This window comes from Trachemys scripta, chromosome 4, assembly GCF_013100865.1.
Source record: "Trachemys scripta elegans isolate TJP31775 chromosome 4, CAS_Tse_1.0, whole genome shotgun sequence".
Lineage (NCBI taxonomy): Eukaryota > Metazoa > Chordata > Testudines > Emydidae > Trachemys > Trachemys scripta.
Genome location: NC_048301.1, coordinates 138,373,741 through 138,389,346, shown reverse-complemented (window position 1 = coordinate 138,389,346; position 15,606 = coordinate 138,373,741). Strand labels below are relative to the sequence as shown.

The 15,606-nt window shown below is 64.5% G+C and overlaps 1 protein-coding gene across 2 annotated transcripts in view; it reads left to right on the top strand.

Moving 5' to 3' along the window:
- CELSR2 (cadherin EGF LAG seven-pass G-type receptor 2) overlaps positions 1–15,606 on the top strand; it is a 66,810-nt gene that overhangs the window by 9,548 nt on the left and 41,656 nt on the right. For both annotated transcript variants that reach the window (XM_034767805.1, XM_034767804.1), the window contains exons 2-3: positions 8,864–9,508; positions 15,337–15,559. In XM_034767805.1, coding sequence (XP_034623696.1) covers positions 8,864–9,508; positions 15,337–15,559 — 868 coding nt within the window. The remainder of the gene's footprint in view (positions 1–8,863; positions 9,509–15,336; positions 15,560–15,606) is intronic.

Here is a 15,606-nt window from a genome sequence, read left to right as displayed (position 1 = left end):
AATGGGGGGGGGGGTTCTGCCCTCTAGGAAAGGAAGGGCTGGAGCCCAGTCCCAGGTGGGAAGCTCAGGGCAGCGCTGGGATCTCTGGCCCACCTGCCAATCAGGTGCTGCTTGCATCGTGCTGCGCACTGCACCTGAGTCTTGCCACTGTCTGTGTCCTGCTCATCCTGCGCCCATCAGCGGGCACACGGGGGCCAGGCCCTTCCCGCCTGCATGTCTCCACTGACCTCCAGCCCTTCTCTGAGCCCTGCCTCCCTCACCCCCTGCTCTGGGTCCAGAGCAGCGACCAGCAGGCTAAGCCTGCTGCTGGCTGGCTGCGGTGGAGCCGCGGGGCCTTTTGCTGGGGTGAGATTGAGCCTGGCTCCTGGCAGCGGGGTCGACTCTCGAGGGCTCGGCATGACCAGGCTGCAGCATCGAGCAGCGCAGTAATGGCCGTGTGCCGGCCTCTGGTGGAGCCACTCATTGTGCTGAGCTGGCCAGTTAGCTTGGTCTTTGTTCAGACGCTGCCCGGGCCCTGCTGAGCCCTGGCTGGAGCTGGCTGGCCGGGGAAGTGGACTTGTCAGACAATGCTCCAGCTGGGGAGAGCAAGAGATGGTTGGGCTGCTGCTTTTCTGTCACTGAAATGCCCCGATTTTGGCTGGACCCCCCGGCCTGTCGGGCTCTCACCTTCCCCAGGGCCTCGCTGGTGTCTGGAGAGAGCAGACACTGTGGGGAACCCCAATGTCCCCTGGGACACAGCGCTGGGCTTGTGTGTGTACGTCAGGGGCCGGCCGGCATGCCAGCCTGTCCTCGTCCTCTCCAGCTTGGCCGGTGCCTGACAGGAACCAGGCTGGTCCGTGCCTGGCAGGTGCCTCCTGCCAGCCGCACAGCCTCTGCGGCTGGAAGGGGGATATTGGGCCGGTAGCCTCGTCTCTGAGCTTGGCCCCTTTCTCCTAGCTCTGGCCCATCCCAGTGTCTTACTGACACCTGGAAGCCAAAATAACCCTTCGCGTCCCAGCCCAGCTCCTGCCTTTGTGGCCTGACCTGGGCGCAGGTATTTACACCTCTGCTCCACTGCAGAGTCAGGGCTGTGTGCCAGCCGGAGCTGATCCCTGGTATCCCGGAGGCAGCTGCCCCCAGGCAGCTGGGCTGGGCTGGGCTGCAGGGGGCACTGTGCTGTGTGGGGGGCTGTGCTGGGGAGGTGTAGGTAGGGTGCTGAGGGGGGTGCTGTGCTGTGTGGTGGGGGGGGGCGGGGTGGGGTCTGTGCTGTGGGGGGCAGTTTGTGGGGAGTCTGCACTGTGGGGATACTGGGCAGTGGGGGGATCTGTGTGTGGGGGGCACAGGCAGGGTGCTGTGGGGGGGTCTGCACTGTGTGGGGCAGTGTGTGAGGGGTCTGCGCTGTGGGGATACTGGGCTGTGTGTGTGTGGGGTCTGTGCTGTGTGGGGCGCTGTGGGGATGCTGTGCTATGGGGGGCACAGGCAGGGTTCCTCCTGGATCATTAATGGTTCCTGCCTCTCTGGCTCCCGGGGGCAGGGGCAGCGCTGGCAGAGCTGGTCTCGGCAGTGGGCTGTGTGGGGCGGAGCAGGGAGACACCCTCCCCCGGGTAATTCAATTGTGCTGTTAATCTCTCCGCAGTCTGGCCAGGCCTGGGACTGTGCGTTAGCTGCCAGCTGCATGGGCCGGGGGTGCCCTTGATGCCATCCCGGGGCTCTGCTGCCCCCCTGCTCGCAGAGGGCACCTGGGGCTTGGGGCTTTACACCCCTGGGGTCTGGAGTGGGAGGGGTTCAGGACCTTGGGGTACCTCCTTTAACCCCTCTGGCGCTGGTGCAACCAAGTCCTGAGCTAGGCACCGAGGCCTCGGGCCCAGCTCTGTCGGCCTGCCCAGCCCGGTGCTGTGCCCAGCAACGGCCTGGTCTGAGTCCAGCAAGGAACCTCCCTTCTGCCAGGGGCCTCCAGCGTCCAGGCCCTCAGAGACTCGCATGGTACCCCGTGGGGTAGGCCAGGGCAGGACCCAGCATGTCCGGGGGAGAGTCACAGAGTGGGGGGCTGGCAGGAGAGTTTGGGCGGGGGGTGTCCTTGGGGTGTAACCAGCCAGAGCTGGAGTCAGTGAGTCTGCCCCCCCCCCCATGTGTCTGAGGCTAGTGTGGGGCTGGCAGGGCCTAAGGCCACACAGCAAGGACAGACGTGGAGGGGGCTGATGCCCCAGATGGTCCCCACCCCAGTCCCCCCGCAGTGGGTGCCTGATGGGGGCATCACCATGGGGCCATTGTCTCCATGGTGATCCACATGGGACATCCTCATCCTCATCACTCATCCTCATCACTCTCCCCCCCCCCCCCCCAGTCTGGTGCTAGAGGATCCGGCTGCAGCCACATCCCTGTGACCCCTCCAGAGATGGGGGGGAGGGACACCGGGGGGGTGGGGCAGGGGCCCTTTCTTCTCCTGCACAGCAACACAAAGGCGGGGCGGGGCAGCCGGGCACAAAGGGGTTCGGGGCACCGGGTTGGAAAGCGGAAGAATAAGCCAGGGACTAGAGAATGGGGGCAGCTCCCCTCCCCCTCCCCCTCCCCCTCCTCCTCCCCCACCGGCCTTCCTGCCCTGCCAGCCCCACAGTGCCTCCCCCAGCTTTCCATCCTCAGCCCCTGACCCCCCTTCAGCTCCCCATCTGTCACCTTCCCCTACTCACCCCAGAGCTCCTTCCCCAGTTCCCCGTGGGCCCCCCAGTCCCTTGCCACCCCTTCAGCCTCCCCACCTGCCTCCCCCCAGGCTGAGAGTCCTGCTGCCCGGGGAAGGGGGCGTTTGTCTCATGAGTCAGAGAGAAGAGAACCGAGCCCGAGGAACAAAAGCCTCCCCTACATAGCTGGCTCTTTCCTGCGGCCACCATGGCAACCCAGCGCGACCAGCCAGAGCCACAGGCCGCTGGGCAGGGGCTGGGCACGCGGGGGGCCGAGGGCAGCGGGGCACACTCCCACTCCCTCGCCTGTCCGCTCTCCCCAGGGCAGTGTCTCAAAGAGGCTGGGGCTGGCAGCTGCTTGGCAGTGGAGGGCTGGCAGCACCAGTCACTGGGCTATAGGGGGCTGGCAGGGCCCCCATGGGGCAGGTTAGAAGACTGAGCCAGGAGGTTGTGGGGCTTGAGCACTGGCCATTAGTCCCCGGACACTTGGGTTCGAATCTCACTGGGCTGGCATGTGGCATGACACTGGGTTTGGGCGTGTTCCCCAAACGGCCGTCTGATCACAGAGAGGTGGGACTGGAGGGGCCGCAGGGGTCACCAAGCCCAGCAGCCGGCGCTGAGGGAGGGCCAAGGGAACCTCTACCACCCCGGCAGGCATTTGTCCAGCCTGGACTCAGCCCCGCATGACAGGGATCCCACAGCTTCCCTGGGTGGGACTGCCCTGGCAGGCCGTTTTCCTTGGCTCCAGCCTAAACCGGCCTCACTGCAATTTACACCCGTGCTTCTTGTTCTGGCCCCAGCAGTGAGGGAGACAGGGTATCAGCAGAGCTGGGGGGGGTGGGCAGGGGGCTGCGGGTCGGGGCCGGCAGAGCTGAGGGGGGCCCAGGGCTGGGCTAGCAGGAGCTGTGGGTTGGGACTGAGAGGAACTGGCTGAGCTGAGGGGGGCAGGGCTGGGCTAGCAGGGGCTGCGGGTCGTGAGTGAGGGGAACCGGCAGAGCTGTGGGGGGGCCAGGGCTGGGCTAGCAGGGGGCTGCGGGTTGGGACTGAGGGGAACTGGGAGAGTTGTGGCAAGCTGGGGGCTAGGGGGACCCTTGTGTGCGCTCAGCCTTTGTCTCTAGCTGGGTTTGGGCTGTTCCGAACCCCTGTGGACTCAGACCAGCTTTTCACTGAACCCCTGTGTGCTGGGGAGCCGAGCGGACGCCTGATGCTGGCGCGTGAGCTCCAAGTCGCTGTGGCCGAGGGGGAAGTTCTGTGAGGCTGCACGGAACCAGTGAGCGGCTGGGCCCGGCCTGGCACAGGAGCCACCCAGGCTGGGCAATTGGGGACTGCGCTGGGGGGATTCCTAGGAAGCCAGCGCAGGGCTGGGTCACTGGGCAGGGGCCTGCGCTCCAGGACACACCTCTGGCGTCAGAGCCGGCAGGGGAAGATGAGGGGTGCAGGGATGTGGCATCACCCCTCGGTCCAGCCAGGCTCAGCCTTGGGCCAGCAGAACCTTCTGTCTCTGGGCTGCTGGTCCTGCTCCAGGGCAGGCTGGTACCATCTGTGCTCTGTTCGCTGGGCCCTGCATGTAATGAGCTCACTGGGGCTCAGCGCAGGCCAGGTGTCTTCACAGTGGGGCTCTTTGCCTGGGCCACTGAGCGGGGGCTGCAGAGAGGAGCTGGGTTACGGGCTGTCCCAGCACAGGGCCTGGGCAATGAGGCAGAGCTGGCTCTGCCCTGGGGTCGGGACTGGGAAGGGCAGGCTGGGCTATGCCCCCCAGGGCCCTGAGAGCCCCTCAGCCTGGGCTGTCTGCGCCAGACCCTGCTCCCCTGTCTGATGGAGGGAAGGGCCCTAGCACAGTGCACCAGGAGCAGGGGGAGATGGGGCACTGCCTGGTGCCGGCACTGCCTGGTGCCAGCCTTGCTCTCAGCCCCTGCAGCAGGAGGAGGAGGGGTTCCGAGCCTGGGCCCTGCTGAGCCCGGGGCCCTGCCTGTGGGCGCAGGGGAGATGCGCTGGCAGTTGCCATGACAGCCGTTGTCCTTTGTCAAACAATGAATAGAGCTAGGAAAACGTGCATATTTCAGGAGGGTCTGCTAGAGCCGGCTCCACCCAGCTCTGCGGGTGCCCCTCACTCCCGACCCGCAGCCCCTGCCATCCCAGCCCTGGGCTCCCCCCACACACAGCTCCACAGGTGCCCCTCACTTCCAACCCACAGCCCCTGCTATCCCAGAGCTGGGGGGAGCCATAGCTCCCTGCCATCCCAGCCCTGGACTTCCCCCAGCCCCCAGCTCTGCTGGTGCCCCTCATTCCCAACCCTCAGCCCCTACTATCCCAGCCCTGGGCTCCCCCCAGCTCTGCTGGTGCCTCTCACTCCCAACCCACAGCCCCTGCCATCCCAGCCCTGGGCTCCCCCCAGCTCTGCTAGTGCCCTTCACTCCCGACCCACAGCCCCGGCCATCCCAGCTCTGGGCTCCCCTTACACACAGCTCCGCAGGTGCCCCTCACTCCCAACCCGCAGCCCTTGGTATCCCAGCCCTGGGCTCCCCCCAGCTCTGCCAGTGCCCCTCACTCCCGACCCACAGCCCCTTGCCATCCCAGCCCTGGGCTCCCCCCAGCCCCCAGCTCTGCTGGTGCCCCTCACTCCCGACCCACAGCCCCTGCCATCCCAGCCCTGGGCTCCGTCTAGCCCCCAGCTCTGCAGGTGCCCCTCACTCCTAACCCGCAGCCCCCTGCTAAGCCAGTGCTGGGCTCCCCACACACACACAGCTCTGCTGGTGCCCCTCACTCCTGACCAGCAGCCCCACTATCCCAGGCCCAGGGAGGCCACCTGGTGTGGAGTGTGAAAAGGCCCCTGTGGCCAGGAGTGTTTGTCAGCCCCTGCCCCAGGCATCTGAGGCATCCGCACTCCAGCCCAAGAGCCCTTCAGCGCTGGGCACCCAGGGCCCCGTGTTTGCTGAGCGAACAGCTGCCTGCTCCGGGGTGTGGGGTGTCAGGGGGGGCTTGGCTCAGGAATGTCCCATCTGGGAGGAGAGGGGGGCAGGTAAGGAGGGGCTGAGGGGAGGGGATCAGCCTGCTGGAGCAGGAGAATCGGGGGCCTGGAGGGGGGGGGGGGGGGCGGGGGGGGAGTGAATTCCAGGATGGATGTAGCTGAGACAGACATGGGCTGGGTGCTGGGCACTCAGTAAATATCTCCTGCAGGGGAGTGTGACATGGCCGCTCTGCCCCCCATGCTCTATAGGTCGGGGAAGGGGGGGAGTGTGGGCATGGGCTCCCTGCACATGGCCTCCCCGCTCTTCAGGCGGGGCCATTGTGGGGCCAAGTGGCCCTTCCTCATTTTCTGCTGCAGCCTGGTGGGGGTGATGATCTTTGACCTCCTTGGTGAGGTCACGACCCCGGGCCCCCCTCCTATTGTGTTTGATTCGTCGCAGCTTTGGAAATAGGACCCATGGACTATGCCAGGGCCTCAATCCTTTCCCCCTTAAGCTCGACCCTCAGGCCCCTCTCACATACATCCAGGCTCCACCCCAGACGGGCAGAAAGATTCTGCAGAACTGACCGGCAGTGAAACAGCCAGGCCTGGATTGAACGTGTCACCATTAGGCTTCAGAGTGAACACCAGCAGCAGTGAATGAGAGCAGTTCACATCACCCTGAGACAGGTATTTGGGGGCAGCTCTCTGGAGCCTCAGGCAGGCAGGACTGCATAGATGTGTAACTCTGCTCTCCAGGCTCTGTGTGCATGCCTCCTCAGTGCCTCACCCTGTCCGGGGGCATCTGTTAGTCCCCCGGCTCAGCCCCCTCGCTCAGTTCAGGTGCTGGAGCCTCGCCTTGCGTTTCCACAATGAAATGTCACGGTGCCCAGGAGTGGCTCCTTGCCAAGATGACATGGTGCTGCTGGGCTGCAGCCACCTCTGCGGGGAGGCACACGTGAGGAAGGGGGAATGTGGATGTTGGCACCAGGGCAAAGTCCCCATTCCTAAGGAAGGTGCCTTCAGATTTTTGTGGTCTGGACTGAGTACAGGGCTAGGAGTCAGGACTCTTGTGGTCTGTCCCTGGCTCGGGGTGGAGAGGGGGGGAGGGCTGTGAGGGCTAGTGGTTAGATCAGGACTCTGGCATTGACTTCCTGAGTGACATCAGGTGAGTCACTCCCACGCTGTAAAAGCAGCAGAGTCCTGTGGCACCTTATAGACTAACAGACGTATAGGAGCATGAGCTTTTGTGGGTGAATACTCACTTCTTCAGATACACACTGTGCCTCAGTTTCCCAGCTGTCCAGTGGGGGTGATGCTACTGACCCGCCTTTGCACGGTGCTTTGAGGTCCCTGGTTGAAACAGTGCTAAGAGTTGTGATGAACTGGTGTGTGTGTGAAAGAGAGAGAGACAGAGACTGCTGCCCTCTGCTGGATGCTCAGCTGTGTGTCATAGCCCCACACTGCTTCTATTTGAGGGAGGTTTTCCACAGAGAGAAGCCTCACTGCTATGGAGAAGCGCGATGAGCCCCGCATGCAGCATGTGACCCTTCCCCTCAGTGCCCCCCAGTTGCCCCCCAGGGGGCAACTCGTGCAGGCTAACTCCCGGGGGTCAGCTAGACGGGCGGCTCCCGTGGCCAGAACTAACCTGCCACAGAGCGCGGCTGGGGCTGAGCTGCTGGACCCAGATGAGATGGGCAGCGCCTGGTGAGGGTAGACTGGCTCTGGAGGGTGGAGTGGGGGGGAAAGACCGGCTCTGGGGGGGCCGGTGAGGGCGGACCAGCTCTGGGAGCCTGGGGGGCGCGTGGGGTTAGACCGGCTCGGGGGCTGGAGATGAGAGAGCAGCTCCACTCGCCCTGCTTAGCCCCTGCTGGCCTCTCCCCCTCCCCCTTGCCCCCAGTCTGTCCCAGGTGGCAGCCCTTGGAGCTGGGGTGGGAATTAACCTCATGCTGGAGAAGCAGCAATGACAGGGCCTTTAGACTCCTGGGTCCTATTCCCTGCTCTGCCCCCAACCTGCTGCGTGAGCTGGGGCAAATTGCGTTCCTCTGGGCCTCAGTTTCCCCATCTGTCACCTAGGACTGATGCTGACCCGCCCGCCTGTGGTGCACTGGTGAGAGCCAGCTGTTCTTCCTGCCCTCCTTTTGCCGCCCCCAGTTCCCTGCTTAGGAAGGGCAGGCTGGGGCCATGGACGGGTGGGGCCTGTGCCCAGGAGTCTGTCTGTCCAGGGGATGAGCCCGGCATCCATCCATCCAGGAGCTGTGCCTGGGATTGTCTGTTTGTGTGGGGGCTGCGCTGGGGCTGTCTGTCTGTGTGGGGGCTGTGCTGGGGCATTCCTCGTGCCCTCTGCGCTAGGCCGGTGGTATGTGCCGGGGGGTTTTGTAGCAAACAGTCTCAGACCCTGGCACAGCAGGTTTTTGTTGGGTTTCCAGTGAGGCTGGTCAGTGATTGGCAGCGTGGTCTGTCATGTCCCCTGGGCTGGGAGCCAGGCAGATACCGACTAGCCAGGGGGCATAACCTGGTAGCCACAGGCTGATGTGAGCTAGGAGTTGAGGGAGTCCCCAGTGAGGTCCAGCGTGTGAGAAAGGCCTCCCAGCTGCTGGGGAAGTGGTTCCTACTGGGTGTTGGCTGCCAGCCATCTGCCTTGGCACCAGGAGCGCCGCCAGCGTTTTTGCCGCCCTAGGTGGTGGAAGGTCCCGCCCCCGAAATACCACTGACGACCGGGGCTGTCGAAGATCCGGCTGCCGCGGTCGCTGCTCCCCAAATGTTAATGCCCTAGCCGCCTAATGGGTTGCGCCAGCCCTGCTTGGCGCTTGCTGGCCCTGGGCCACTGGCCCACAGCTGCTGGCCTCATGTGCAGGAGAGCACCCGCCGAAATGCCCCTTCTGAGCCCCAGGCCTTGCAGGGGCTGCGCGGGGGCAGGGCGGGACACGGTCGGGGACCAGCAGGCTGGAGGTTGCAGAGGGCAGCCCGGTGTCCTGGCACCACTGCCTGGGAGCCTGTTTGAAGACACAACCCATGTGCCCTGTGTGCCCACGGCCACCCCCAGGTCTGCTGGTGCCCCTCACTCCCGACCCGCAGCACCTGCTATCCCAGCCCTGGGCTTCCCCACCCCCCAGCTCTGCCGGTGCCCCTCACTCCCGACCCGCAGCACCTGCTATCCCAGCCCTGGTGGACTCTGGAGCTGTAGAAAGCCTGTTCCCGTGGCAGGCTCAGCCCCAGCCCCTCCGGGCGCCGTTCACCCCTTGCCCTCGTCTCTCGGCAGACGGCGTGCACAGTGTGGCGGCTCAGTGCACCCTGCAGGTGACCATCGTCACGGACGAGATGCTGACCAACAGCATCACGCTGCGCCTGGAGAACATGTCCCCGGAGCGGTTCCTGTCACCGCTGCTGGTGCTCTTCCTGGAGGGGGTGGCGGCCGTGCTCTCGGCCCCCCGCCACCATGTGGTGCTCTTCAACATCCAGAACGACACGGACGTGCCGGCCGCCCACATCCTCAACGTCAGCCTGTCGGTGCTGCTGCCGGGCGGGACCCGCGGGGGGCGCTACATCCCCTCCCAGGATCTGCAGGAGCGGCTCTACCTCAACCGCACACTGCTGGCCGCCATCTCCGAGCAGCGGGTGCTGCCCTTCGACGACAACATCTGCCTGCGGGAGCCCTGCGAGAACTACATGCGCTGCGTCTCCGTGCTGCGCTTCGACAGCTCCGCGCCCTTCCTGGCCTCCGCCACTGTCCTCTTCCGGCCCATCCACCCTGTCAGCGGCCTGCGCTGCCGCTGCCCCGCCGGCTTCACTGGCCACTACTGCGAGAGCGAGATCGACCTGTGCTACTCCAGCCCCTGCGGCCACAATGGGCGCTGCCACCGCCGGGAGGGCGGCTACACCTGTCACTGCCAGGCCGGCTTCACCGGTGAGTGGGAGAGGGGCCGGGCCGGGGCGGGAAGGGCTCCTCTGTCTATCCCTACACAAGCCTCTGTCCAGCCAGCCCCGGCTGTACCCCCACCCAGCCATCTCCAGCCGTTCCGCCCTCTGTCCATCCGTCCCCGTCCTTGCCCCTGTCCAGTCATCCCATCCGTACCGTCCGGCCACCCTCCTCCATACCCCCGGCCGTACCCCCGCCCAGCCATTTCCAGCCGTACCCCCCCTCTGTCCGTCTCTGTCCATGCCCCTGACCAGCCATCCCATCCATACTGTCAGGCCAACCCCCTCCGTACCCCCCCCCGTATCCCCGGCCCTTCCCCCCCCCCGCCCACCCCCGCCCATCCCCCCCCCCCGTCCATCTCCGTCCATGCCCCTTCCATCCGTCCCATCCGGCCAGCCCCCTCCATACCCCCCTCCGTACCCCCATCCAGCCATCCATCTCCACCTCTGGGGGCCTCTGCTGGCTGGCTCGGAGGGCTGGGGAATGGGGGGGCCTTCACCCCCTTCACCCCCCCAAGGCACTAGTTCAAATCCAGCCCAGGGCAGTGGCCACATCTCATGTCTGTTGGGCATGTCGCTGTGAGCCGGGGGCATGTCCCTATGGGGCAGGGGTGAGTCCCTGTGGGGGGGTGCCCCTGCATCGTGGGCGTGTCCCTGTGGGGCAGGGGTGTGTCCCTGTGGGGTGGGGGGATGTCCCCCTGAGGAGCATGTCCCTGTGATCCAGGGGTGTGTCTCCCTGGGGCAGGGGTGTGTCCCTGTGGGAGAGTGCCCCTGGGTCGTGGGCGTGTCCCTGAGTCCCATGGCCTAGGCATAGGGTGACCGGATGTCCTGATTTTATAGGGACAGTCCCCATATTTGGGGCTTTTTCTTTTATAGGCTCCTATTATCCCCCATCCTCCGTCCCGATTTTTCACACTTGCTCGCTGGTCAGCCTACCGAGGCGGGGTCTCTGCCCCAGCCCCAGCACTGCGGTGGAGTGTCCCCACCGTGAGTAGATTCTCCGGGAGCTGGAGCCGGGGCCGGAGCGCTGAGCTCTGCTGGACGCTGCGCTGCGAGCCGTGGGGCAGCCTCCTGCACTGGCCAGACTGCCCCCGCCTGTGGGGCTGTCCAGCCGCAGCCTGAGGACGCAGCAGCCTCTCGTTCTAAGCCCGAGCCCCCGGCCTGCTCTGCCCCCTCTTAGTGGCGACTAAGAGCTTGGGCTGCCCATGCCCAGTGTCTGGCCTGCTCCCACCCAGGGACACCACCCAACCCATGCCCTGGCCTCCCCCCCACCCCCATCTGGCGACCCCCCCCCAGGCTCTGAGTCTCCGGCCCTGTGGCCTGGGGAGGGGGAGACTAGAGGGGGGCGTGGTGCCCAGGCTGGGTTGGCTCGGCGCCTGACTGGGCTCCGTTGCCCGGGGAAGGGCTCCTGGGGGTCGCTCAGTGCGCCAGGGCTTGTGGCGTGGCTGGGAGAGCTGCTCAGCACCACGGCCGGGGCAGCCAGGCCCAGAGCTAGGAAGGGCCCCCAGGAACCTTGGCCGTGCGGTGAGAGTGAGCGGGCGGGGGGGTGAGGGGGGCTCTCAGCGACTGCCCTGGGATCGGGGCCCCTGGTGACCTATTGCTTGGGGAGCCCCTGTTAGCTGGTGACACTGAGCCAGAGGAGCAGCTCCCCCCCCGCACTGCATCCCCCGTGGCCCAAGCTGGGTCATCCCAGCGCCAGCCTGGGCTCCCCTCTGCAGGTGGGGGAGGGGCGGGGTTCCTTTCGGGGATGGGGGGGAGCATCAGTTTCCCTGGAAACTGAAACTGGTTATTAGGGCAGGACACGGAGAGGCTGGGGATGGAGATCCTTCCCAAAATCCTCTGGGGGGAGGACTGGGGATGGGAGGGAGGAGTGGGGGGCCGATAGGGGAGGGGAGGAGTGAATTTGATGCCATAAGGGGCTGTGACATGAGGGTGAAATGTGGGGGTGTCTGGCTTTGGGGTGCTGAGGGACAGGCTGTGAGGCATCCAGCACAGTCTGCGCCCTGGTGCGCTCTGACTGCCCCCAAACTCCTGCCCCTTGGTGACCCCAACTTCACCCCACCCCAGAGGGCTCCTCCCCCTGCCTGGCCCCCCAGGAGCCCTGCCTAGAGAGTCCCATCTTCCAGGGCCAGCGGGTGAACCCCCAAACCATTACCCTGCACACAGACACCCCCAGCCCAGCCCAGAAAAACCTCCCAGAGACCCTCCCTCCCCTCAGACATGCTCCACAGCTGCCAGCACGCATCCCTGTGCACCCCAGCAACTAGTGACCCCGAAACTCCAGCAGTGGCATAACTGCTTGGCGTGCCCCTGTGATACCCACTGCAGACCCAGGACCCCAGTAAACCAGGCCCTGGCATCCCCCAGTGTCCCTGGCACTGCCTGCCCCCGAGCCCTGCCCTAGGAGGCTGCTGGCACCGCAGGTTGGGTGTCAGTAACCCGCCCCGCCCATCACCTGGGATGGACATGGGGATGCGGGGACTAGTGGTTAGAACACATGGCTGCAGGAAGGACTTCTGGGTTCTGGCAAGTTCTGGGAGAGACATGGGAGGTCTGGTGGTTAAGCAGTGCGGGCTGGGAGCTAGGACTCCTGGGTTCTCTTCCCAGCTCTAGGAGAGGAGTGGTGTCAGGGTGGGGGCAGGGGGTTGAGACTCCTGGGTTCTCTCCCTGGCTGGGTCACAAATTCTCTTTTTAGCCCTTAGCCCGCTCTGTGCCTCAGTTTCCCCAACTGTAGCCAGGGTGATGGCGCTGAAGGGAGTGTGACCCAGGACTGTAGAAAGCTGTGAGCTCCCTGGCAATGGAGAATCCCCCTCCCCCACTGGGGCAATGGAGAATTCCCCCTCCCCCACTGGGGCAATGGAGAATGCCCCCAGTGAGAAGGGTCCCAATGGGAGTTGCTGGGTGCTGAGCACTTCTGAACGCCTGCTTTTGAGGAGACCTGGGCACAGGCTGGGGGGGCTCATTCTGCAGGGAACCCTGTGCCCCCTGTGATCCATACCAGCTGGGCTTGTCTGGGCTGTGCTCAGGGTCCCTGGCGTGCCGCACTCAGGTGGCCCCGCGGTGAAACTGTAGAGCCACACGGCAGGTTCCCCCTCCCACTGCCCTGCTGGGAAACCCCAAAGACAGCAAGCCATGGGGGGAAGAAGGGGGGACATTGGCCCAGCCAAGGGGCCCTCTGGGAGGTGCCGGCCTGCGCAGGAAGTTAGAAAGCTGGAGCTGTGGGGTGCGTTTGGAATAATAAAGCAGGGCGAAGTGCCTCTCAGTAGCCATGCTAAAAGGCAGGGGGTTACTTCCCAACGTGCCAGTTCCTTGCCCGCCCCGCCCCGGGCACAGGGACGGTCTCTGCGTGGCACACGCCTGACTGGGGTCCCAGCTGCATCCCTGGCTCTGTGGGTGGAGTCTGCCCCGGGGCACGTCTTGCAATCGCTTGTTCAAAATCTCTGTCTTTGACAGCCAAAGTCATGGCAAAGAAACCAATCCCAGCCCTGGCCCCGGCCTGCCTGTCCGGCGCATCGCCCACTCGTGCATTAGTGCAGTGCTGAAGTGATCGCCTCACGCATTAGTTTGTATTAGCTGCAGCTGAAAGGTTTCATCTGTTTCTTGGTGATTCCTGGTGCCTCCTCTCATAGAAACAGCCATAAATCGACAACTTCCCAAGGCACCGGCTCCTGGGTCCCTCCCCGGCAGCCCTGGCCCAGCCCCCGGCCATTAGTGTTATTGATCCTGGGTAGGATGACCAGACAGCAAATGTGAAAAATCTGGACAGGGAGTGGGGGGTAGTAGGAGCCTATATAAGAAAAAGACCCCAAAATCGGGATTGTCCCTATAAAATCAGGACATCTGGTTACCCTAAACCTGGGTGTCCAGCAGCACGTTGAGGCCCCATCGGGTGGGCATGGCACAGACAGGGAGCGACAGCCCCTGCCCCACACAATTACCAGGCTAAGGACCTAAGCCAGCAAACAACGGCAGCACGTGTGGGCCTGTGATCACGAGTGACCTGCTCCACCAGCTCTCGGCAGATTTCAGCCAGGCCCCTTCAGTGCTTCATCCCCTTGCTGCTGGGGATAAAACGGTCACCACAATGGTTACTCCTTTTCGGGCATGTGCATGGGCTTGTTGTTGTCGGGTCTGTCATGTGAGCCGGACTGTGTACAGACGGGCTTGTTGTTGTAGGATCTCCTGGCTGCGGGACTGCAGTGCAGCATGGGGCTGGTGTGTGCAGGGTCTCTGGACTGGGAATGCGCTGGCTGTTTAGAGCTGGAGGAGCAGCTGGACCAGAGCTGCTGTTGTCATTAATCCCAGATTCTGTGGGGTTCCAGGCTGCTGGCACGTCAAGGGTGGGCCCATTTCTCTGCTGGCGTAAGCTGGTGCAGCCCCATTGCGCCAATTTGCACCAGCTAAGAATTTGGTCCTTAGATTTACTAGTGCCCGGGATGCTGCCAGTCCCCGTGGAATCTGGCACTGGTACCCAGCCAAAGCTCCTCCCCCTTACAGGGGTGCAGCGAATCTGATAGGCCTGGTCATTGTCTGAGCGGCAGGAGGCAGCGGGATAGCGGGGGTTAAAAGCACCTGCTGTTTAAGGGGCTGGGATGGTGCTGGGCTGCGTGCAGCGTGTGATTGGTCGGATGAGCATCCCATTAGTGCCCCTGAGGCGGAGCAAAGCAGGGTGGGTAGCTGGGCCGCGGGTTTGGGGCGCCGAGGCAGCACTTCCATCTCTGCGCGTTCCCAGACCTCTGTTCCCTGGATTATTTTATCTGCTGTGTGCTCAGGGGCCTGCTTGACGGCAGGAAGAGCCGCCAACCAGAGCTGCGCATACGGCTGATGGGCCTTGCACAGGACCCCTGGAATTGAAATTCAGGCCAGCTTTCTGGACCTCGATTTCCCTATCTGTAGAAGGGGGGTAATGGCGTTTTCCCATTGTAGAGCTCTGAATGCGTCACAAGGTGGACAGGGTCCTTATCCCTGTTTGGGGGAAACTGAGGCACAGAGCGGGGGAATCACCCAAGGTCTCCTAGCAAAGGCAGGTACAGAACCCAGCTCCTCTGTGTGCAGGCCAGTGCTCCAGGCCACATTGCCTGCCCACTCCCCTCTCACCCAGGAGGGGGAGTCCTGCCCTCTGGCCTGCCCCAGCCCCAGCTTCCCAGGCCCCCCTCTCGTGTGAAGTGCTGCCACCTGCGTCCTGCCTGTCCCAAAAAGTGCACATCCCCGCCCTGTTTTTAACTTGCCATGCCCTCACTCTAGCGAGCCTTGCAGCACCCCCTTTCCCAGCCTCGGGGCGAGCGCCTGCTCCCCAGCATCGCTCCAGCGGGGCCGCCTCCAGCTTGGGATCTGTCAGCAGAACCCGTGTCCAGCCAGCCTGGCGCACTGGGGTACCTGACCGAGCAGGGCGCGTGCTCTGGGCCCCACCCACAGCCAGGGGCTTGTCCTTGCACGTGGCTCCCTGAGCTGGCAGCACTGGTACATGGGCGTGGCGGGGGGTCTGCATAAAGCCAGGAGCACCGCTGCCTGCCTGGCAAAGGCCCTGGGGCATGAGGCCGGCCAGAGCCCAAAGGGACACGGGCTCTGCATGACGGCGTGTGCCAGGTGCGTGGCAGTGGAGAGCTGCTTGGGGCTGGTGGGGCATTTGAGGGGCCGGAGAATTGGGAGGGCTTGAGCCAGGGGTGCTATCTGGTGCAGAACGATTAGCTCCTGGGGGCTGGGTGCAGCAGGGTGCTGTGTCCTTGGCTTTCAGAGCCAGCCAGGGACCAGCAGCACATGCCCTGGGATGGGGGGGGCGGTCCCTGGCACTGCCCTGACGGCTGTTCCTGCCCGCAGGAGAGCACTGTGAGGTGAACGCCCGCCTGGGCCGCTGCACACCAGGCGTCTGCAAGAACGGAGGCACCTGCACCAATCTGCTGGTTGGGGGCTTCAAGTGCGACTGCCCCTCAGGGGACTACGAGAAGCCCTACTGCGAGATGAGCAGCCGCAGCTTCCCTGCCCGCTCCTTCGTCACCTTCCGGGGGCTGCGCCAGCGCTTCCACTTCACTGTCACCCTCACGTGAGTGGTGGTGGGGGGCTGGGAGACTGGCACCTCATCCAAGGGGT